Below are 19393 nucleotides of genomic sequence, written 5' to 3'. Positions count from 1 at the left end.
AAATGCAGGAGCAGCTCCCACACCTCCACCACCATGCATGGATGCAGAGGCACTGCAGTGATCCCAAGGGTTTCTCATACCTGAGGTCAGCCCTACAGATGTGCGTCACTTTGGAGCGTCCCATGCCATTGGGCTCGATGAGATACTGCGAGGTCAGCACCACGGCTTTGACACCTCCTTCCACCTGCAGCTTGTCGTGCTCCACCGAGATGGAGATGAGCAGGCAGGCTCCTCGTGGCAGGTCTGTGCGCCAGCACCTGCACACAGAGCAGCACTCAGCCCTGTGCTGCACCACTCCACACAGGGGAAGGCACCACACAGGGCTGGGAGAGCCCACACAGCCAGCCGCACCAAGCCCGAGAAAACCCCTCCAGCTTGGATCCCACCTGCCCTCACCTGAGTACCACGCAGTCCCTGCGCGGGTGGGGTGCCATGCTGTCCGTCACATAGTGATACACCTCCATGTTCTTGTCCAGAGCCTCCACCACTTTGCTCTGAAGCAGGTCCTCGTCCCAGAGGTGACGCTCCCGCAGCACCCGTTGCAGCACAGTGGAGGGAGGGGCCTCAACCTCTGTGGAGACCTTCCACAAGCGCAGGGGGTGCCCATCCCCAACCTGCTGGGGCCAAAGGAAGGGTCAGGCAGGCTGTCCTGGGAGCCCTCACAGCAGCCCTTAGACAGTTCCACTAATGGGTCCCACTGCCATGGAGCACCGTAGCATCTGATGCTGGGATGGGACAGAAGAGCTGCTTTGGGTGGTGGAGAGGGGTTAAAAGTGATGTGGTGGGCTCTGAACATAGAGAACCCTCCACCTCAGAGCTGTCTGCCTCCAACCAGGGCAGGGACCACCAGTTCCCTCCCTGCAGAAGGGAATGGGCACCAGGGGCTCATCAGGTGCCCACAGGACCTGCAGCTCACTATGGTTACTCTGCACTCAATTCATCTTGTAACCCCAAAGATCCCATCTGCAGTAGCATTCACCTTTTTGCAGGAGAGTTCCGTGTTGAGGGGCCCCGGGGTGCTCAGCCATCCCTTGAATTTCTCCGATGACTCTTTAAGCAGGTTCCGGACGCTCTGCTCAAAGTAGGAGTGTAAATCCTTGCCTTCCCCTTGACACACAAATTCAGACAGGGGATGGGGGTAAGCATCTGCTGCCATGTAAGAGCTGCTCAGCTGGTGCAAGATGTCATGGGAGACCTACAAAGCAAGAGTGCACAGCTCATCAGGCTGGGAGTGATCCTGGGCAGCCCAGAAACTGCAGCTCCTCACTGAAGGAGATGAAAAGGACAGATGCAGCCTCCCTGGGCACACTTCCTGCAGCCTGTGACCGGTTCCACCTTGAACAGGGCTCTGCTGGCCCTGTGATGCCCCAAGGCTGACCCAGCGGGTGCCCTCCCCTCACACTGCACTGACCCCACAGACCCCAGGAGGGCAGCACCAAGCTGAGCACACCACAGCCACCCACCTGGAAGAGCTTCTTGCAGTCGGTGATCATGTGGGAGAGCCCCTGTGTTGCAGCCATGTTCTCATTCAGGTCTTTCTGGTCAGGCTTCCCCATAGTGCCCCTCCTGTGCATCACCCTGTGGGATGACATGAGCTGAGAGTGGGCACCAAAGCCCAGCCACAACTCACGCCACCCCCAACCCTGTGGTGCAAAGCAGATCAGCAGGAGCAGAGCCCTTACCTCGGTGAGGTGCTCTCCTTCTTGGACACGTTGAGGTGAAAGAGTGAGGGAGCCAGGCATACGGCCAGGTTTCCAGCAGTCATCTGGTTCTCCTCGGCAGAGGCAATATCACTCAGAAAGTATAGCAGAGTCTGCAGCACCTCACGGTTCTCATCCGGCATCAGGATGATGGCAGCCTGCACTGCCTGCAGCTGCTGCTCCTTTGGCACAACTGAGGGAGGCACCTGCAGTCAGTGCTCTGTCCTCACATTAATGGACCACCACCCTCCCCAGCCCCAGGAGCAGAGAGCTGCCCCCCAGCACACCCCATGCCTTACACTGATAGATCTGCAGGAAGGTGTCGGTGAGCTTGCTGGTGAAGATGGGCTCGGGCAGGTCACGGAAATACTGCTTCAGCAGGTCGGCCACGTCATACGCTGACTGCCCTTTGTAGTTAACATTGTCAGGGCAGGTTTCATTCATGTGCCGGAGTGCCTGGATCCGAGACTTCACCCCTGATTTACGGAAAATGCCAACCTGCCGGGAAGAAGTGGGGCTATGCTGGGATGCCAGGTGAGCCCCTACCCAGCACCAACCCCCTACCCAGCACTTTTCACTTTTTCACTTTTTCCCCAGCTACAGCACTGCAGACAGCAGCTACCCGTGCTCAGAGCCCCCCAGTGCCCACGGCTGCAGCATCACCTGGTCCAAGCACTGGCTGCGGATGTAACGCATCGCCTGCTGGATGCTCTGTGGCAGCGGCTGCCCTGTCCTCTGCACGTTGATGATAGGCGGCACCCCAAAGACTGCCTTGTCTCTGTAGTCGGGAACTTTGCTCCGCTTCATGAACTTGGGCACAGTCCTGCGGGTGGCATGGATGGGTGGTCAGGGCAATCAAACAGCTGCCTCCTCTGCAGCACTGTCCCCAGGGATACATCCCGGCTCCCACCCCACCAGCTCACCATGTCCAGGCTTGCTTGTGAGGCACAGAGTACTTCTCCATGATGGCCGTGAGCCGCAGCAGGGAGCACTTCTGGAGCAGGTTGAGCTGAGCAGAGGACTGGCGGTTGATCTCCAGAGAGGCGGAGTTCAGGCTGGGCCGGTGGGAGTTCTGGAAGCTGTGCCAACGCAGCTTTCTGTGAGGAAAGGCAGGTGTTCAGAGCCTTTCCTCCAGCACCTGAGGTTGGTGCAGGCACTGCAGCAGCCAGGCTGAGCCAAGCCAGCCCAGCACCAGCCCAAGTGCCACAAGGGCTGCTTCCTACCCCTCACAGAATAAGCAGGGACAGTGCCAGAGCACAGAGACACAAAGAGATATTTTATCCTCTTGAAAGACCACTCCCACCCCGACACTCTTTCCACAGCAGCATCCTCCCACCTGCGTGCTGGCAGAGCTGCAGGAGGGCTGGGCAGAGGGCAGGGGCTCTGGGAAACGCACTAGCAGGGGCACCTGCTTGCTCAAGGATAAAAGGTGCTCCAGCAAGCCAGTGCTCTGCTGGGAGCCCAACGACCCCTTTCTGTCTGCGCTGCTCCGGAAAGGCTCCTGAGCTGCATTCCTGTGTCCAGCAGGACATAAGGAACACTCCCAACTCACGAGAAAAGCCACCTCCGTGCATTCCTCTCTGCCCTGCTCACAGGGGCACACTGCCCTCCAGCTGGGGAATCCGCAGAGCTCAGCCGTGCCGGAGGTTTCTCAGGGAAAGCACGAGGGAGCGCCAGCACAGCCAAAGGGAGCGCTGCCTTCCGTGAGAGCCGCGATCAGCCGACGCCGACCGCTCCGTTACGGACAGCGCCGCGCTCCGGGAGCAGCAGCGCAGTGTGGCCGCCAGAGAGCAGCCGCGAGTCGCGCCCGCATCCCGCAGCCCCGGCCGGACCCCGCAGCCCCGGTACCTGCACGGCCGGGTGAGTGACGCTCCCACGCCCGAGTCGCGGCGCTCCCGCATCTCCAGCTCTTCGGCCTCGTTCAGGGAGTTGCCCGTGCTGTCGAAGTCACTGGCAGAGGTGCCGACGTCCGACATGGAGCGCTCCTCAAGGTGCAGGTTGGAGGGGAAGGTGGGCTCCCCTCCCGAGTCTGTCTCCTCTTCCTCCTCCTCCTCCTCCTCGCCCCCTTCCTCCCCCACCAACTCGGGGGAGATGGCTTTATACCAGAGCTCCACTTTCTGCTGCAGCCCCCACATGTGCTGCAGGATATCGTCCAGGTTCTCATAAGTCACCTCCTCATCTCCCTTGCAGAGATCCTCACTGCTGCCAAACTCGGGCACGTTGTCGTACACACTCACCCGGCTGCCCAGGGAGCTGCAGGAGCCGCGGCGGCGGCAGGCAAAGCCCTGCGGGGAGGACGAGCCCTCCACACTGCTGCTGCTGCCACAGCCCCCCAGCAGCCCCCCAGGCTTGGCTCCCGGCTTCCAGCTGCTCAAGGAGCCGCTGCCCAGGGGGCACAAGCTCTCGATGGAGAGGGATTTGGGGAAGGTGCCGGGCTTGTGGTCCCTGGGAACATACACCAGGCAGTCCCCACGGCACGCCTGCCGGTGCTGGCACTGCCCTGCAGCCCAGTCACCACTGGGCTCTGCGGCTGTCTGATAGGCCTCCAGGTAGAGCCCGCTGCGTTTCGGGTCAGAGCTCACCTTGCCTCTGCCTGAGCCCACCAAGCGGTTAGTCCTGTATGACCCTGAGAAGAAATGTTTTCTGCCGTGGAAAGAGGCAGATACTCCTCTCTTAGGAGAGCTGGCCTTGGTGGCTGCGAGGTCTCCATTACTCTTTGCACAGTCCCAGCCTGGATTGGCCACGACAGCGCTGTGTGGGACATCCTTCTCATCTTGGCCAGCTTTTTCTTTGTCCTTCCTTCGGAGAGACTCAATCCTCTTCAGGAAGCTGCGAGACCTCCGCTTCTTTGGCTTCTCCTTGGAACCTTCGCTGTGGTTCAAGGGCTGCTCAGCCAAGAAGCAGCTGCTGGGGCTGCAGGAGGGCTGGGTGACAGCAGCACCATGACCGGGGGACAGGTCAGGTGGCGTGGCTGCCACACCGAGTGTGCTGCCCATGCTGGCACTGCTGTGAAGGGACACAGCCTCTGGGTTGGTGCTGAGGTCAGTGAGGACGCTCTCATGGCTGGATGCCTGCCGCATGCTGGAGGTGGGGACCTCAGAGGCCTGGGAGAGGACATCGGCGGAGCCCACCCGGGACCACCTCTTGCTGTCCCGCTGGAAAGCCCACCGGTCACTGATGGCACACAGGTCCTCGTCCTCAGAGTCTCCATTCTGTGTGTGGCAGAGCAGAGGGGGCAGTCAGACCAGGGGTGCTCAGAGTGTCCTTCACCCTGCTCTGCAGGGACAAGTACCCGAGCTGCAGGCACAGCCATTACACACACAGCCATTACACAAACAACAAACCCCTTCTGCAACAGGGCTCAGGGAACGCAAGGAATGGTTGTGCCCAAGCTCAAGAGCTAGGCTACACAGTGAAGAAGAGGTAACATTGTTGTGCTACCTCAGAACAGCTCCCGGACAGCAACTGTATCTCTAACAGCACTACACCGGCCTATGGAAGCTGGGTGGGCAGAACCCAACCCAACAGCCCTCGGCCTCTCCCGGCAGCTGTCCATTTCATTGTGCCTCTTCCATACTGAGCCCCGCCACCCCGCTGCTGCTGCAGCAGCTGCACCGCAACCGGCTCCAGCACAGCCCCTTCCCCTTCTGCTTCTTTGTGCTCCAGAGAAGGGGATCCGGACATGGGAACAATGTCCCCATGTGGTGGCCTTCCTGCCATTCTGCTGGGCAGGTGGGGGTCCTTGGCGTGGGGCCATAGTGCCCCAGCTGTGCAGAGACCATCTGGGATGTGTGTGGTGATGAGAGGGACAGGGGATGGCTGCACCCACTGTGGGGGACAGCCCCTCCGCAGCGAGGTCCCCTCAGTAAACAAGAAAAACAAATGTGACAGAAGGCATCCCCCTGCCCACAGAACTGGCAGGAGAGAAGCGATGGTGAAGGAAGGAGGTGCAAGGAAAGGCCAGGAAGGTCTGTGACAGAAGATGCACTTCAGGAGCCCCGACTCCACACCCCCCAAGGCTGCTGCCCCACCACAGTGGCAGAGGCCCGGCCCCGTGTCACCCTGCTCAGTGAACCATCGTCACCAGGAGCATCAGGAGCCGTGGGGCAGAGGCAGCATGGGCACACACAAAAGCAGTCAGCAGCTCCCAGGCTGCATCCTTCCTTGCAGCAGGGACAAGGGGAGCGAGCACCATGTGTAGCTGTGTCACCAACCCAGGGGCAGCACCAGTGTTACAAAAAACACCAGGCTTGCTGCTCCAGACATTCCCCTTGAGAGTCCTGCACTCACCTGTTTACGCTGAAAGTGGACTTCCAGCTTCATGGAGGCACATGTGTTCAGGGTCATCAGCCTCCTGCAAGAAAACAAGAGACACTGTACCCCGGCTGTGGCTTCCTGCTCTGCTCACAGTGCTTTCTTTCTTTTTCCTTTTTCTCCTATTTTTTGTCCCAGAGCTGTTGTTGTGCCTGGTCACCTGTCACCAAGCAGCTGTGGCTCCAGGGATCAGACGGACGTGTAGAGCTGGAGCAGCTCCAAGCACAGCACACAGCCATGGGCAGGCTCCTGAGCTGCACCTCACCTGCAGAAAAGTCCGGGGGCCCCCTGCACCTCCTTCACCTCAGCACAAGAGCCATCACATGAGCCCTTGGCACGGCAGCAGAGGAGTTTAAACCGCTCCGGCACGCTGGTGGCACAGGCACTTGGTTGTGGGCCAGCAGGGATTTTGCCAGTGCAGCCATCAGAGCGGCACTCAGTGCTCAGCGCAGGCACCGGGACGTCCCGGCCAAGCCTCGGTGCCTGCAGCCCCCCCAGCTCTGTGTTTACTCTCACACAGCAGCAGCCCCAGCATCAAAGGGCACACGGCTCACACAGCTCACAGCACCCTGGGCGTGCCGGGGTGTGAAAGGACAAACGCAGGGACAGGGAGGTCACCAAGCTGAAGCCAGCAGAGCAGCTCAAAGCAAGCTGGGGAGGAATGCTGCTACCCCAGCCTGTCCTGAGCCCACCACCTCTGCCCCTCCACGTATCTCTCAACTACAGACTAAGGTCCCATTTCTTTTCTTTACGCAAGTGAATGAATCTCCAGTTCATGCCTTTTATTTAGCACTTTGTAAACACTTCTGCAAGCACAACACAACTTCTGTTCCAGGGAGAAAATCACATATCTGCACATCCAACAGAAAAAAATCTCGGGCGCACTTTACCAAAAATGTGATTAATTCCCCTTCTGTAATTCTGCTGAAAACTCCCAAATGAGCACAGCTGTGCAGCACACCCCCTGGGGGCAGAGGCAGTGTCACCCTCTCCAGGCTGCTCATCACATCCACCTGCCTCCAGAACAGTGCTCAGAGAGCTCTGTGAGCGACTACTCGGGGAATAAAGTAACTTTGCAAAGCAATGACCACCATGGGTCAAAAACATGACCTGTTCAGAACTCAGTCTGTGCTCAGCTCGGGGTGAAGGTGACCCGGTGTGCCTGATGGCCACCTGAGAAGGTGTGCTGGGTACAGAAGCACAAAGGCTTTGGAGATAACATCCACCTGCTCAACAAGAGCAGGAGCCTGAGCTGGCAGCAGAGCACTGGCCTTGCCCTGTCCATGCAGTTGCTGGGAGCCATCCGTGCAGGACAGGGACAACCTGCACCTGGCCCTCAGAGCAAAACGCCCTGTGAATGCCTGCAGCCCGCCAGGCAAAGGCAAAAGGACACAAAAGCTCAGACAGGGATGGGTGCTCACCCTGGCACTTCACAGCCTCCCCAGCCTGCACTGTGCACAGCACCATCGGCAGAAGATGAGTGCTGCAACCAACGCAGGACAACCAGCAGCCAGCAGCCATCCTGCCCCACACCGTGCTGCTCCCCAGAGCATGTCTGAGCTATGCCAAGCACTGCTCAGCTTCTCAGTGTGGGGGCACAGTTGTGGTGACGTGGCCCAACAGCAAAAGCAGGGCTGAGTCACCCCCCCACCAGTGTGACACACAGCCCATCCGGACAGACAGACGTGGGTCCCTCCTGTCGGTGTTTGCCCTTGGTCTTTCAGAACTCATCTCTGAAATGCCACACCGCTTCCTCTGCCAGAAAATAACCCGGTGGTATCTCTCAGAGCTATTTTCAACCCTGCGCTGAGAGAGCAGCATGTCCTTGTGGGAAACATCCCAACTCCTACCACCCGGCACTGGATGACCAACACCACTCCATTAGCAGGGCAGCCCTCAGAGCCACCAGAACAGTATTTATGCCAGGAATGAGCAGGAGTTCACAAGCATGAAGCAAACCAGCTCTGCACAACTGACAGCTCCTGAGCCTGTGCTTCTGAATACCCACAGCTCCCAAGGACCCACACACAGGGCCAGCACACAGCACCTCTGTCCCATGCAGTGCCTCTCATTGCACAAATGCTCAGCAAATCTCTCGCTGCATGCTTGCTCTCTGTTGCAGGTGGCACATACCCAATGACCGAGTGCAAATCTGTCTTCAGACAATTTCATCCACAGGCACTTTGACCTGGATCTGGCTCACACCACAAACCACACACACAAACCAACACGGTTTCCAAACACCATCCTTGCAAAATCAAGCAACAAGTTGTCCCTCCCTATGGCTCTCCCCCCCATACCACATGTGCACGAGGCATGGCCCAGAGCAGCCAGGAGGAAGGAGAGGAGCTCAGGCAGCAAGGCCAGGTCTCCTTGCACCACTACTCAGTGTTACAGCTCACCTCTCACCGATCCATTGTCAGCAGAGCTCCACAGCCTGGAGTTACCCACATGTAAAATTACAACAAGGCTCAAAAGTCAAACAAAGAGGACTCCTGGCTAATGTCTGTTCTCCTGCAGCTCTGCACTTTCACAACAAAAAAACAGTGCAGTTCCTATGGCACCACAGTCCACCCAACACGACAGCTGTGTCAAGCACCCACAGTCACTGCAGGACAGCAGGCAGCACCTGCAGAGCTTAGCTTGATGTTCTGCAGCCACCAGCCAGCTTTACGGGAACTTTACCTGCAGAGAGATTTGAGAGAATCCTTGTCCAGGAAACTGTGGTCTTTCTTCACAGCGCCAATGTCAAGAGGGAACAACGAGTCTGGGGAGAAAGGCAAGAGATGGTCAGTACGGCTCCAGGCAGCTCCACTATGGAGGGGTCAGAGTGGGAAGGAGCAAGCAGGGCGAGGCAGAGGGCAGGAGCAGGGGGCATAGAACAACAGTGAGGGTGGCAAACACCAGCGCAAAGAAGAAAGCAAAACCTGTGTGTGGCACTGACACCAGGAGCAGCCACTATGATGGCTTCCACAGCTGGAAGGGAACAGCAGCCCAGCATGGAGGGCCCAGGTCCACAGAGTGAGAGAAGAGGGACCTGGGTGGAGATGTTACCACTGCGTGGAGACCTCAGGCCATGGCAGGTTTTGGAGAGAGGCCACCTCCAAACACTGCTCAAGGGCCATCTCGGTGCCCATAGAACACCACACTGAACACACGGTGATCCCTCACAGCCCCACGCTCCCTTTGCTCACTTTTCCATCAGAGTCAAGAAAACCTCTTGGCTCCACCAGGGAGAGCTGAGAGCTGCTAAGAGGTCTCCACACCAACAAAGCAGTACCAATGCAGGGCTGCAGCAGCTCCAGAACCTTTCTCTATCCCTCGAAGGTTCAAGTGAAGGCACTGTGTGCCTGGACTCCCTGGGCAGAGCATTTTTGGGTGATGAGGTACCCCAGGACCTCCTCCTGCTCCCCTCACCTCTGCACTCAGATTGCTCTGGGACCGCTGCACAGGGTCTGGGCATGGAGCTGTGAGCCCACCTGGCTGCTAGTGCCACTATGGAGTATAATTACCGCAGGGACACCGAGCCCTGTCAGCTGGGGGGGGGGGGAACAGAATTAAATGGCCATAGGATGCAGAAAGTTTTGCTCATAGGCTGGGGAAGGGGTGGGTTTATTCACAGACTGCAGCAGCCTCGGTCAGAGCAGACCCCTGGGCTGGGCATACCTACAGGACCGAGGTGCAGCCAGGAAGGCCATCAGCACCTGATAAGGCCATGTTCATGCAGTAAGATCATCACCTGGGTAAGGCCATTAGCGGATAACACCATCCACATGGGCTGAGTGTGGTGCGGAGTGGGGGGGGGGACAGGCAGACAATGGTGGGCGGTGCAACCCCACAGCCGCGCTTCCGCCGATTGTTTTGGCCGTCGGGTTGGGCTCCCTGCAGGCTCCAACCGTGTGCTCAGAGTTGATGGGGTCGAGCTGCAGAGGAGCTCACCTGCAGCACACCATGTGCATGGCTGGGGAGTGGGAGTAGGTCTGCAGGGCCCACTGGGAGGCAGAACACGTGCACTCCCTGCGTTGCCCACGCTGGCTGCTGGCACAGCCTGCTCCCACCCACTGCATGCATCCCGACCTGCTTTGACTCAACCAGGAGCCCTGGGATGTTCCCCCACAGCCCTCCAGCAGGGGTGCAGTGCTCCCTCACCCCTCGCACAGACACAGTGACCCTGCCCCAAACCAGACTGGGCAGCTCTCACCTTCATAAAGCTGGGCATACTGCGGGAATCCCGCTGCTCGCAGCCAGTCGCAAGCCTTCTTGGCTTCAATTTCTGAAATAAAGCAAAGGAACATCCTGAGCATCCCACGGGCAAAAGCAACGCTGCAGCACGCAGCAGCTCCCCACACCAGGAGCACAGCAGCCGTGTCACCTGAGCCCAGTTTTGTATGGCACAAACCAGAAGGAACACCAAGAACACCAGCTGGGAAGAATGTGTGAGTGTGGTGCTGGCAGCAGCAGGGCACTGTGGGCTCACTGCCCACGGCCATACAGGACACCACAGCAGAAACTGCTCAGCTCTGGGTGCTCCGCTAACACGGGACAAAGGGAACATAGCACAGGAGGGACAGACCCACGGACACAGTTCTAATTCTAACCTCTTGATGAAACGCTTCGTTTCTAAACCCACCAAACCAAACAAAGCACTCTGCCAGGAGAGGGAGAGGAACATCTTTATTTTCAATAATTAATTCAGAGCCCATCAAAGCTTAGGGCTGGTCGCTTCGTGGGACTTTTGCAAACATCCTCCAGAGAAGTCTGCCAAAGGAACCTTTTCTTTTCCCTCCCACTTCCCCCATCTCTGACCACCCCCTCCTTTCTTTCCAGCTCGCTTTCATCCTGGCACGCAGCACACCCCGCTATAAGCACAGGCTCTCTAAAACAGGGGGGAATTGTAGCCAGATCGGACCATGGGATGCAGACAGACAGCTCGCCCAGCCACCAGAGCCCCAATGGTTTCTCTAACCCCTGCCCGCCCCATCCCTGCTTCCTCATCCATGGTTCAGCTGTTCCCAGGCTGAGCCCATCCAAAGGCCAGCACTAAGATCCGGGAAATTTCTCAGATTTACAGAACTTGAGGGAATGTGCAGCCAGAGAAAGCTGCTGTCTGGTGTCAGCAGTGCATCTGTCTGCTGAGATTTACAGCTCTTGTCACAACAAACAGTTGACTTCAAATGTAGAAAATGTTACTGCAGCTCCAGATTTCTGCCCATCCCTCCCACAGAGGCTCAACCCAGAAAACACTGGGACTGAGCCTGATCCACCCAGAGTGCATGGCAGTGAAACTCTCCAATGTCATCACCGTCTACTGACAGCCGCAGCTGAGAGCTCCACTTGCATTTCCAATCACAAAGATGCTGCAAAAAAAAAAATTTAAAAGGACAATCCAAGCAGTTCAGTTAAGGACAGAACCAAGGCAAAACCCCTGACCTGAATGCCTGAGGCATTTTGGGGAGGAGGTTTGGAACAAGCATCCAAATGTGGATCCAAACAGCTCAGCTGCCTTAGCTGCGTGCAGAGCACCGGCAGGGCTCAAACCAGAGGTCTCACTGCAGCCCCTATCCAATGCCATGGGGTGGGTAACACTGTGCCCCCACAGTGGGGAGCACTCTTTTTGCAAGCAGGAGCACTCTCAGACTGTTTTGATCACCTGTGTCCCTCCTTCATCCCACACAGCTCCTCGACACAGCTGGCTCACCTCAACCTGCTCTCCTCCCTGCCGCTCCTATCCTCAGAGCTGACTCATTGGCCATAGCACCCAAAGGTTCACGTGTCGCCAATCGAGATGAGGAGCACAACCCTCCCAACCTGCTACTGCCCCACAGGAATCCCCCTGCCCACAGGAGGGGTTGGGTCTGGCACTTCCACCCCCCAAAGGAGACAGCAGAGGGAAGGGAAATGAGCGGTAGACCGTGTGCCCACCCAGTATGCCGCAGTGCCCAGCTTACCCATGCCAGCAGCAGGACCGAGCTGGTAGAAGAGCATGGCCAAGGCACCAGAGGGTCTGTTCAGCTGTGCAGCCGGTGCAGGGATGCCACAGCCCCTCGCACTAAGTCCAAGTGCTGGCAGGCAGATCCACAGGCTGCTGGCGGCTCAGCACCTGCCCCACTCCTCAGCCACGTCCCAGCTTTGCCCGCCACCTTCCCAGCACCTGCGCAGAGCCCAGACCCCGTCCCACAGACTGGCACAGAAAAGGTTTCCAAGTGTCCCCGTCCCGGACAGAGCTGGCCGCCGGTTTCCTCCTCCCACCGCCCTTTCCACAGAAGTACTTTCCCAAGGAAGTGCAGGAAAGGATCTTTCCGAGCCTCGATAAGAATGGGCAGAAAACCACGCATACAAATGTCACAGGCGGCTTGTGAATGGCCCGCAGGGGATGTGGGAGCAGTGGGACTGTGGCCGGTCGCTGTGACAGGGTCACCCACCACAAGCCATGTCTTCAGCCCTCCTCACCACCCTCAGCCATGAGCTTCAGCCCAGGCACAGCAGGCTGAGAACCCCCGAGCCACCAACAGGCAGCCGAGCACCTTCCTGCAGCCCTGCTAGAAATCCCATCCCTGACACTCCAGGGACGCACACCTGCGTGGGCAGAAACATGCTGGTGGCCAGGAGCCACCGGAGCAGGGATGGGGACAGGTTCCCTACCGAGCTGCGTGCCTGTGCAGGTTCTCTGATGTCTAATACAGCTCATCCCCACAGCAGTCCGTGCAGAGGGTCTCCTCCCTCCTCTTCTTAGCAAAGGGCTCTCACCAGCCTGTAGCAACTCAATATCTTTGAGATCTGCCTTTCAAACGTGACGGAAATGATCACATTCAAATTGTATGATGGGAGCAGCAGGCACACGGACAGCAAACAGCGCATAAACACAGCGCGCTCGCTTCCTTTGGGGCAAGGTAAGGAGCTGCACAGAGCTGCCTTCCTATCACCAGCAAACCCAGCTGGGAGGAGGCACACATGGCACGAGCAGGGCTCCTGCACAGAAAGGACACAGCAGATAACATGGAGTAGAGAAAGGCAGCAGCACTTCCAACTTGAATGTCACAGATTTCTGGGGAGGGGAAGAAGGGTTGCCTTGTTCCTGTTATTTTTAGATGGGTTTCCTAAGAAGACTTGTGCAACCTTTCCCTCTCCCTGGACGTGCGTTACTCCAGCTGTCAGTACCAACAGCACTCCAACTGCTGCCCAGCTTCACACACATTTGACAGAGTAAAGACACACACAGAGCTGCTGGTGAGCTCCTTGAATGCAGCTGGGAAGGCAGACACACAGCCCCATTATGGCTCCCACATCAGAGGCAGCAGTCTGTGTGAGAGGAGCCCTCAGCAAACATCCAGAGATCCCCATACAGGGAAAAAGCTCCTGGTGGTGCACAGCCCTTACAAGACACCAGAGAATCCTCTCTGGGCACAGCTTCTGCTGTTCTCCAGCAGCTGCTATGCGGCACTTCCCAAGGAAAAGGCTCACATGCAGGCACCATCCCACCCAGTGATCTCGTTCTCAGCAATGGGGACCTAGGCCAGTCCCTGGGGACCAGGCTGTAGTAGCACAGGGGCTGCACTCACTGCTGTGATATAGCACAGGGGACAGAGGGCACTGCATGGCAGATTTGCGAACAAGTTGGCAACTGGAACCTGACTGTACTCCCCAGTACCCTACAGAGAGGGTTGGGAAGGAGAAATGAAGAGAGGCTCTCACTCTGCTGGTGAAAGGAGAGCCCTCTCACATCCCCCTCCTGCCCAGCTCCTGCAGTGTGGCATTTCACAGACCGCAGGGACAGTTTGGGAGCACAAAAGGGTGTTTGGAGCTGGCCTTTCTGCTTCCAGTTCCCCAAGGACACAGGTCCCTGCAGCAGGTGTGGATGGGAGAGAAGAAGCCCAGAAAAGCAATAAAAGAACAGAAGGTCTAAAGCAAGTGAGCTGGAACACTGGAGGCAAACAGTGACTGATAGCAAAACCACATCCCAGGAGCCCAGCTCAGCACTTTTACTTTAACATAAATGACAAAAAAGTAGAAGTAACACCTCGGGATCTGAATTCCCCATAAAAAGTCCTACACAGCCAATTAGTGTGTGAAAAGAGAACCACAGCTTCAAATTGCCCATATGACATAATGGTGAGCCATGAAATCTGCTGCCAGGCAGATGGGAGCGCAGCACTGCGTGGGGAACCTCTTCTGGGTGTGTTTGCATGTTTTCTTTCCACCCCAGTTTAAAACAAACTGTTGCCAACAACACTGAATACGCAGAAGCTCAGCTCTGTTCCCAGCCCCTATGCAGAAGTCCCTGCCTACTTTTAAAGAAATAACAGAAAATTCCAACACTCCGGCTAAGCTGTGGGTTGTGCCTCAACCACTAACACATGCAAGGATGTGAAATAGCCATTTCCCATGGAAAACACACCCTGCACTGCAATAAGTGTTGCAGCCAGGGACAGTGCAGTGCCACTGAAAGCAGAGGCATCCATCCTGCCTGCAGTGCCCAGCTCTGCTCCACAGGACCCAGCCTGGCACTGCCCACACCTCACACACTGCGCTCTGCCCACGTCAGTTTTGGGGTATGGAGCTGGGCAGGGGAGCAGAGCTGTGGGCATCCCCCATCCTACACAGCTCAGCACACAGTGCCAATACATAGAAATGATCAGCTGCTCACCCCTCCAGCTCCCCATAGAGCCCAGCAAACCACAGAGGTTTCAAAACTGCAAGCAGGGAGAGGGCACGGAGACAGGAATGTCCCAGATGCAGTGGGTTTCCATAATGAACCTTCGTTCTATGAAGAGGTCTCAAGTTTTGGGAGCTGCTCCTTGCAACATCACCAGCGAGGAATTGTTCAGATGCCTACACTGGGTGCCAAAGTACCCCACGTGTTCCAAGAGGCACCAGGCACTGCACGGGCACTGCTGAGCTGTGGCAGGGAGGGGACAGCATGGTGCCCCAGCAGCCTTGGAGCCCATCACTGCCCTGGTACACCACGGACAAGCAGTGCAGAGTGCCAGATGAGCAAGGGGGATCCTTGGGGAACACTGCTGCGGGAGGCAATATAGAAATCACAGGCCAGCATGCTGCACCTACTTGTGCTGTGCCCTAAGCCTTGTCCATGCAGACGGCCACCAGGACAAGAGGAGAGCTGCAGGAGGGAAGAACACAGCAGATGTGCAGGCTGCAGGTACAGGACGTGGGCACAGGCACAGGATGGGACTGTCTGATAGCTTCCTGCTGCACTTTGGGGCTACAGCCCTCGCGGCAGACTGGATAAAGATAGACATGTGTGAGGTGAAGTGGTCACTGTGGAGGAAATAGACTAGCACATTCACTTCCCCTCTGCAGGTAACTAAATATGTGCTCCCATGAGCATTTCCACCTCTTGCTGTTTTCCCCAGCCTTGGACCAGCTCTGAACACCAAATTGCTCCAGCACAACTCCAAATAGAGAGCTGAGGGAAAAGCGTGGCACCCAGCAGGGCAGAGCAGAAAGCAGAGCTCTGCACGCTGCCTCCATGCCCCTCTCTCGCACACTCTCACTCACCCTCACTGCTCAACTTCTCCTGTACCTGGGGAGCAAACCCATCCTGGGGCCAACATTTGCCTGCAGGTGTGCTAATGCAATTACTGCACTCACAAGGACCCAGCACTGCTTTAACGGCTCCCCAGAGGCTGATGATCATATCAGACACTGTGGTTTCTGCTCAGAAACAGATAAGAGCACATAACCATTTTCTGCAGCCTGTGCACTCTGTTAGGAAGAGAGCAGATCAGTGCCTCCCTCCAGAGTACAGCTCCTGACAACCCGGCCATTAACTCACTGACTGTGCTGTCACACACCTCTGTCTCTCTCCCATCTGAGTCACTCTGGTTGCTGGGTGCTCTCATTTCCAATACTGGAACCACAACGGAGAAACAAGAAGCAAACAGCTATGGAGATGCTCAGCAGAACGAATCCCCCTTGCCCATCCTGTACCCCACCCTTTGTACAACTGCGCCGTGCCTTCCTACCGCCCGTCCTGCAGCTCTCACGCACTGTTTGGACAGGCAGGCGCCGTCCCAAAGCAGAGCCCCATGCAGTGTGTGCCTTCACCTTGACAGAAATAGGATTCCACTTTTCCATTGCTCAGAAGAATTTCAGACCCAGCTCAGCAGAAAGATGCCCTCGCAGCCTACTCCCACCCCCAGCACACTGTGCAGCTGCACTGCAGCCACCACCAAAGGCCAGCAGTGAAGGCAGAATTGCTCTCACCTCTGCAGGGAGCCCACAGCTCCATACCACTGCATCTCCAGGCAGTGCAACCTGCTGAGACTCCTCTCCAGCACTGCATGCTTTGGAGCCGTCCTCAGCTCCTTCTGCTTTTACATCCCAGCATCAATAAAATATTTACTTGTTTAATACAGGAGGGAACTTCCTCCTATTTCTGTGCATTTATTGAGAAGAAACACCTGGATCTGTTACAAACTGCACAGAGAAGCATTCGTTCCCTTGTGGGCTTTCTGCTCCTTTCTTTGTGCAGCACAGAGCAGGAGTGGGGCACCTCACAGCCGGGGCACCCAAGGACCCCTCCTGTGTGCTGGGGCCCCCCTCAGCCCTGGGGACACCCCATGGAGTACAGTTGGTGCTGCCTTGTCTATGTCCCACTGCCACCCTACTGCCCCAGATTGCAGCTCTTCTGGAGAACAAACTGCAAATCATGGCATAAAACCCTGATGTGAAATCCCAGCTTCAAAAAGCAGCCAAGTGATGTTTCTTATGCAAACACAGGTCTGCATAAACCAGGGCAGGACTTCCACCATGCCCATTGGATCCTTCCCACTGGGAGCACGAGGGGATTAACCCAAAGTCACAGATCCCTACTGCTGCCCAAAGCACACACGCACTGTGCTGGACCCCCCCAACACTGCCGTGGCATTGGTCACTGGCACAGCTGCACAGCACTTCCCAGGGAGGAATTTCCATTTGCTGCAAGCATGCATCCGCCCCCCTGCCCTGCAGCTCACCCTGCTCAGCACCACAGCCCTTTCCCTCTCCCCCCCCCCCCGCTTCCTGCCCTCCTTTCCTCCATCTGAACATGACATTTCCACAGCAGGCAGTATGGGATGGGTGCATCAGTGCTACTGGCACTCCCAGCCAAAGCCCATTCTCATCCCCACTGCTGGGCAGCACACAGAGGGCACCATGGCACAGGCTCAGGAAACAGTCAGAGGTCCCCAGGAGCTGGCACTCCACGGAGTCACCACACTGCCATCAGCCTGGCCAGCTCAGTGAGAAGTGAGCCCGAATGCTAAAGAGGCTGCAGCTCTCCTACGTCTGCAGCATCTTAAGCAGAGAGCAGAGGGGCTGAGGAAAAGCCATGCACCATGTACACACTGCAGACAGCCCACAGTCAGACGCATCCATTTCCCCTCTGCTCCCCATGTGCACAGCCACACCCTGAGCCTCAGTGCCCTCCTCGCATCGGGGCAGTGGGAGCAGTCCCTCACCCCATGGGAGCCACAGAGCCATGCAAGGGGAGAAGAAAAAGGTAAAGGAAAATCTGCTCTTCTTTTCAAGAAGAGAAAGCTGAACAACAAGATGAACTGCACCTCCTAATCTTTCCCTCAGCCCACAGCACAAAAGCCAAAGCAAATTGTCTGGCTGCAAAGGAAACGTGGCTTTCAAGAAATCTCTTGACAAGAAGGTCACTTCACAGACTTTTCCATCTCCCCCCAAACGTGTATTTCTTGGCTGCAGCCTGCTCCAGGATGGAAAGGCAGAGCCGGAGCATAGGCACTCACCACAGCAGCAGCTGTCAGTCCTGGCTTTGTCCATCAGGAACGGAGGCCGAGGCACAGTGAGGAGCAGCAGCATGGCCAGCGGCCACCCCAGGCAGCATCAGAAGGCACTGAGGGGGCAGGCAGGCGGCTGGAGGTCCAACTTGTTCCATGCAGGCCTACGCACCACACTGCTGAGACCGGCCCCTGGCACAGCCAGCCCAGAGGGCCATTCGAGTTCCCTTTGGGAACAAACAGGGCACCTACAGCTGGGCAAAGGGCTCAGCTCCAAGGAGCAGCAGTGGGAGCAGGAGGGGGAGAGCTAAGGACAGGCAAAAGCAATAGTGCACACACACACAGACGGACGCTGCTTAACTGTTTCAAGCTCTCCACAGCACTGCACAGCCCTCCCACGCTGTGACTCACCAGCAGCAGCTCAGGGGCGGTTCTGTCCCTGCACAGAAGTGACTGTGAGATGCTGGTAGCAGTGCCACCGTCACCACTCCTGGCACAGGCAGACAGTGGCTGCAGCGTGCCACTGCACTGAACACAGAAAGAGCTTCAAATCACGCAGGGTGTGCTGCTCCTGCAGTCAGCCAGCAGGAGAAGAGTGGTGGTGGCGGCAGTGCCACCAAATTCCCATTGGGCACTGCTCAGCCACATCACTCCTAGAGCTACAGCAGCTGTCCTCAGCTACATGTGTGCAGACAGCCCGGCACGAGTGCAGGAGGGTTCAGCTTCTCCTGTGGGAACCTCATTCCATGGGAGAGCTGGCAGTACTGAAAGCAAGGGCTAGTGCCATCAAGACATAAAAGAGGACCAAAGGCTTTGGAAATATGGTGGTACAGGGACAAGAAGTGGAGTGCCAGCTGTTCAAGATACATAGACCTAATTGCGGAATATGCTCCAGATCCCTGTTGTGCTCACTCAGCTCACGGTGCTTGGCTTTGCCCCGTGCCTTCCTCCATCCCTGCAGGCAGTGCTCACACAGCCCTGCAGGCTGCAGCCCAGGGCACAGCACGCTCGGGGTAAGCAGCTTTGGTTGACATGGGATTAGCCTGGGTAATGAAAAGCACATTCTCTGTCACTGCACTCTCCTCATTCAGTGCCTTTGGCACAAATAGGGAATGAGCTGCAAGACCCTCTCATTTGAGCAGGACTGAAGCTCAGGAGGAGACAGCTGAGATCCACATGGAGCACACCTCTGGGAGCAGGATGCAGGCACTCGTGCATGTCACAGCCTGGCACAGTCACCCACATGTCACAGCAGGGACACAAGGCTGCCGTTTCCAAGTGGCTCCATGGACACAGAGGCATCTCCATGGCCATCTAAGTTACCAGTGACCATGTGCAAAATTTCCACCAACATGGGAGGAGTCTGTGAAACTACTTCCAAATGTGATCTCATGTCCAAACGATGCAAGGAAGCACCGGGCCCCAGAGGCAGCAGTGCCGCTCCCCCTCTGTGCTCTAAAGGAAGGGACTGGGGCTGCCCAGGGCTGGCTCATGGCATGCTGCACCAGCGTTCCTCAAGGCTCCTGTAAAGCTGTGTTGTTGCAGGAAGACAGTGAAACCCCTGAACTGAGAAGTCTTGTCTAAAAGCAAAGGGTGCTGCTAAAAGCAAGCCAGCAGCACACAGCAAACCAGCGA

General features: G+C 57.0%; 1 protein-coding gene and 1 non-coding gene across 11 annotated transcripts in view; both read right to left on the bottom strand.

Moving 5' to 3' along the window:
* STARD8 (StAR related lipid transfer domain containing 8) overlaps window positions 1-19393 on the bottom strand; it is a 42216-nt gene that overhangs the window by 2066 nt on the left and 20757 nt on the right. For 5 of the 10 annotated variants that reach the window (XM_040699969.2, XM_046940744.1, XM_040699968.2 and 2 more), the window contains 12 exons: window positions 10216-10287; window positions 8700-8781; window positions 5991-6054; window positions 3549-4912; window positions 2624-2797; window positions 2364-2523; window positions 2000-2198; window positions 1683-1893; window positions 1464-1578; window positions 980-1195; window positions 397-614; window positions 81-257 (listed from right to left, as the gene is read on the bottom strand). In XM_040699969.2, coding sequence (XP_040555903.1) covers window positions 81-257; window positions 397-614; window positions 980-1195; window positions 1464-1578; window positions 1683-1893; window positions 2000-2198; window positions 2364-2523; window positions 2624-2797; window positions 3549-4912; window positions 5991-6054; window positions 8700-8781; window positions 10216-10287 — 3052 coding nt within the window. Of the gene's footprint in view, window positions 1-80; window positions 258-396; window positions 615-979; window positions 1196-1463; window positions 1579-1682; window positions 1894-1999; window positions 2199-2363; window positions 2524-2623; window positions 2798-3548; window positions 4913-5990; window positions 6055-8699; window positions 8782-8941; window positions 10130-10215; window positions 10288-11962; window positions 12773-17767; window positions 18145-19393 lie in introns of those variants that run through there. The other 5 variants (XM_046940742.1, XM_040699970.2, XM_040699972.2 and 2 more) reach the window with 5 other exon arrangements.
* MIR6594 (microRNA 6594) lies at window positions 1551-1660 on the bottom strand. The gene has a single exon (NR_105463.1). It is a non-coding gene; the product is annotated as a microRNA 6594 (primary transcript).

Source organism: Gallus gallus, chromosome 4 (genome assembly GCF_016699485.2).
Source record: "Gallus gallus isolate bGalGal1 chromosome 4, bGalGal1.mat.broiler.GRCg7b, whole genome shotgun sequence".
Lineage (NCBI taxonomy): Eukaryota > Metazoa > Chordata > Aves > Galliformes > Phasianidae > Gallus > Gallus gallus.
Note: the sequence above shows the minus strand (reverse complement) of the source record. Positions and strands in the feature narration are given on the sequence as shown.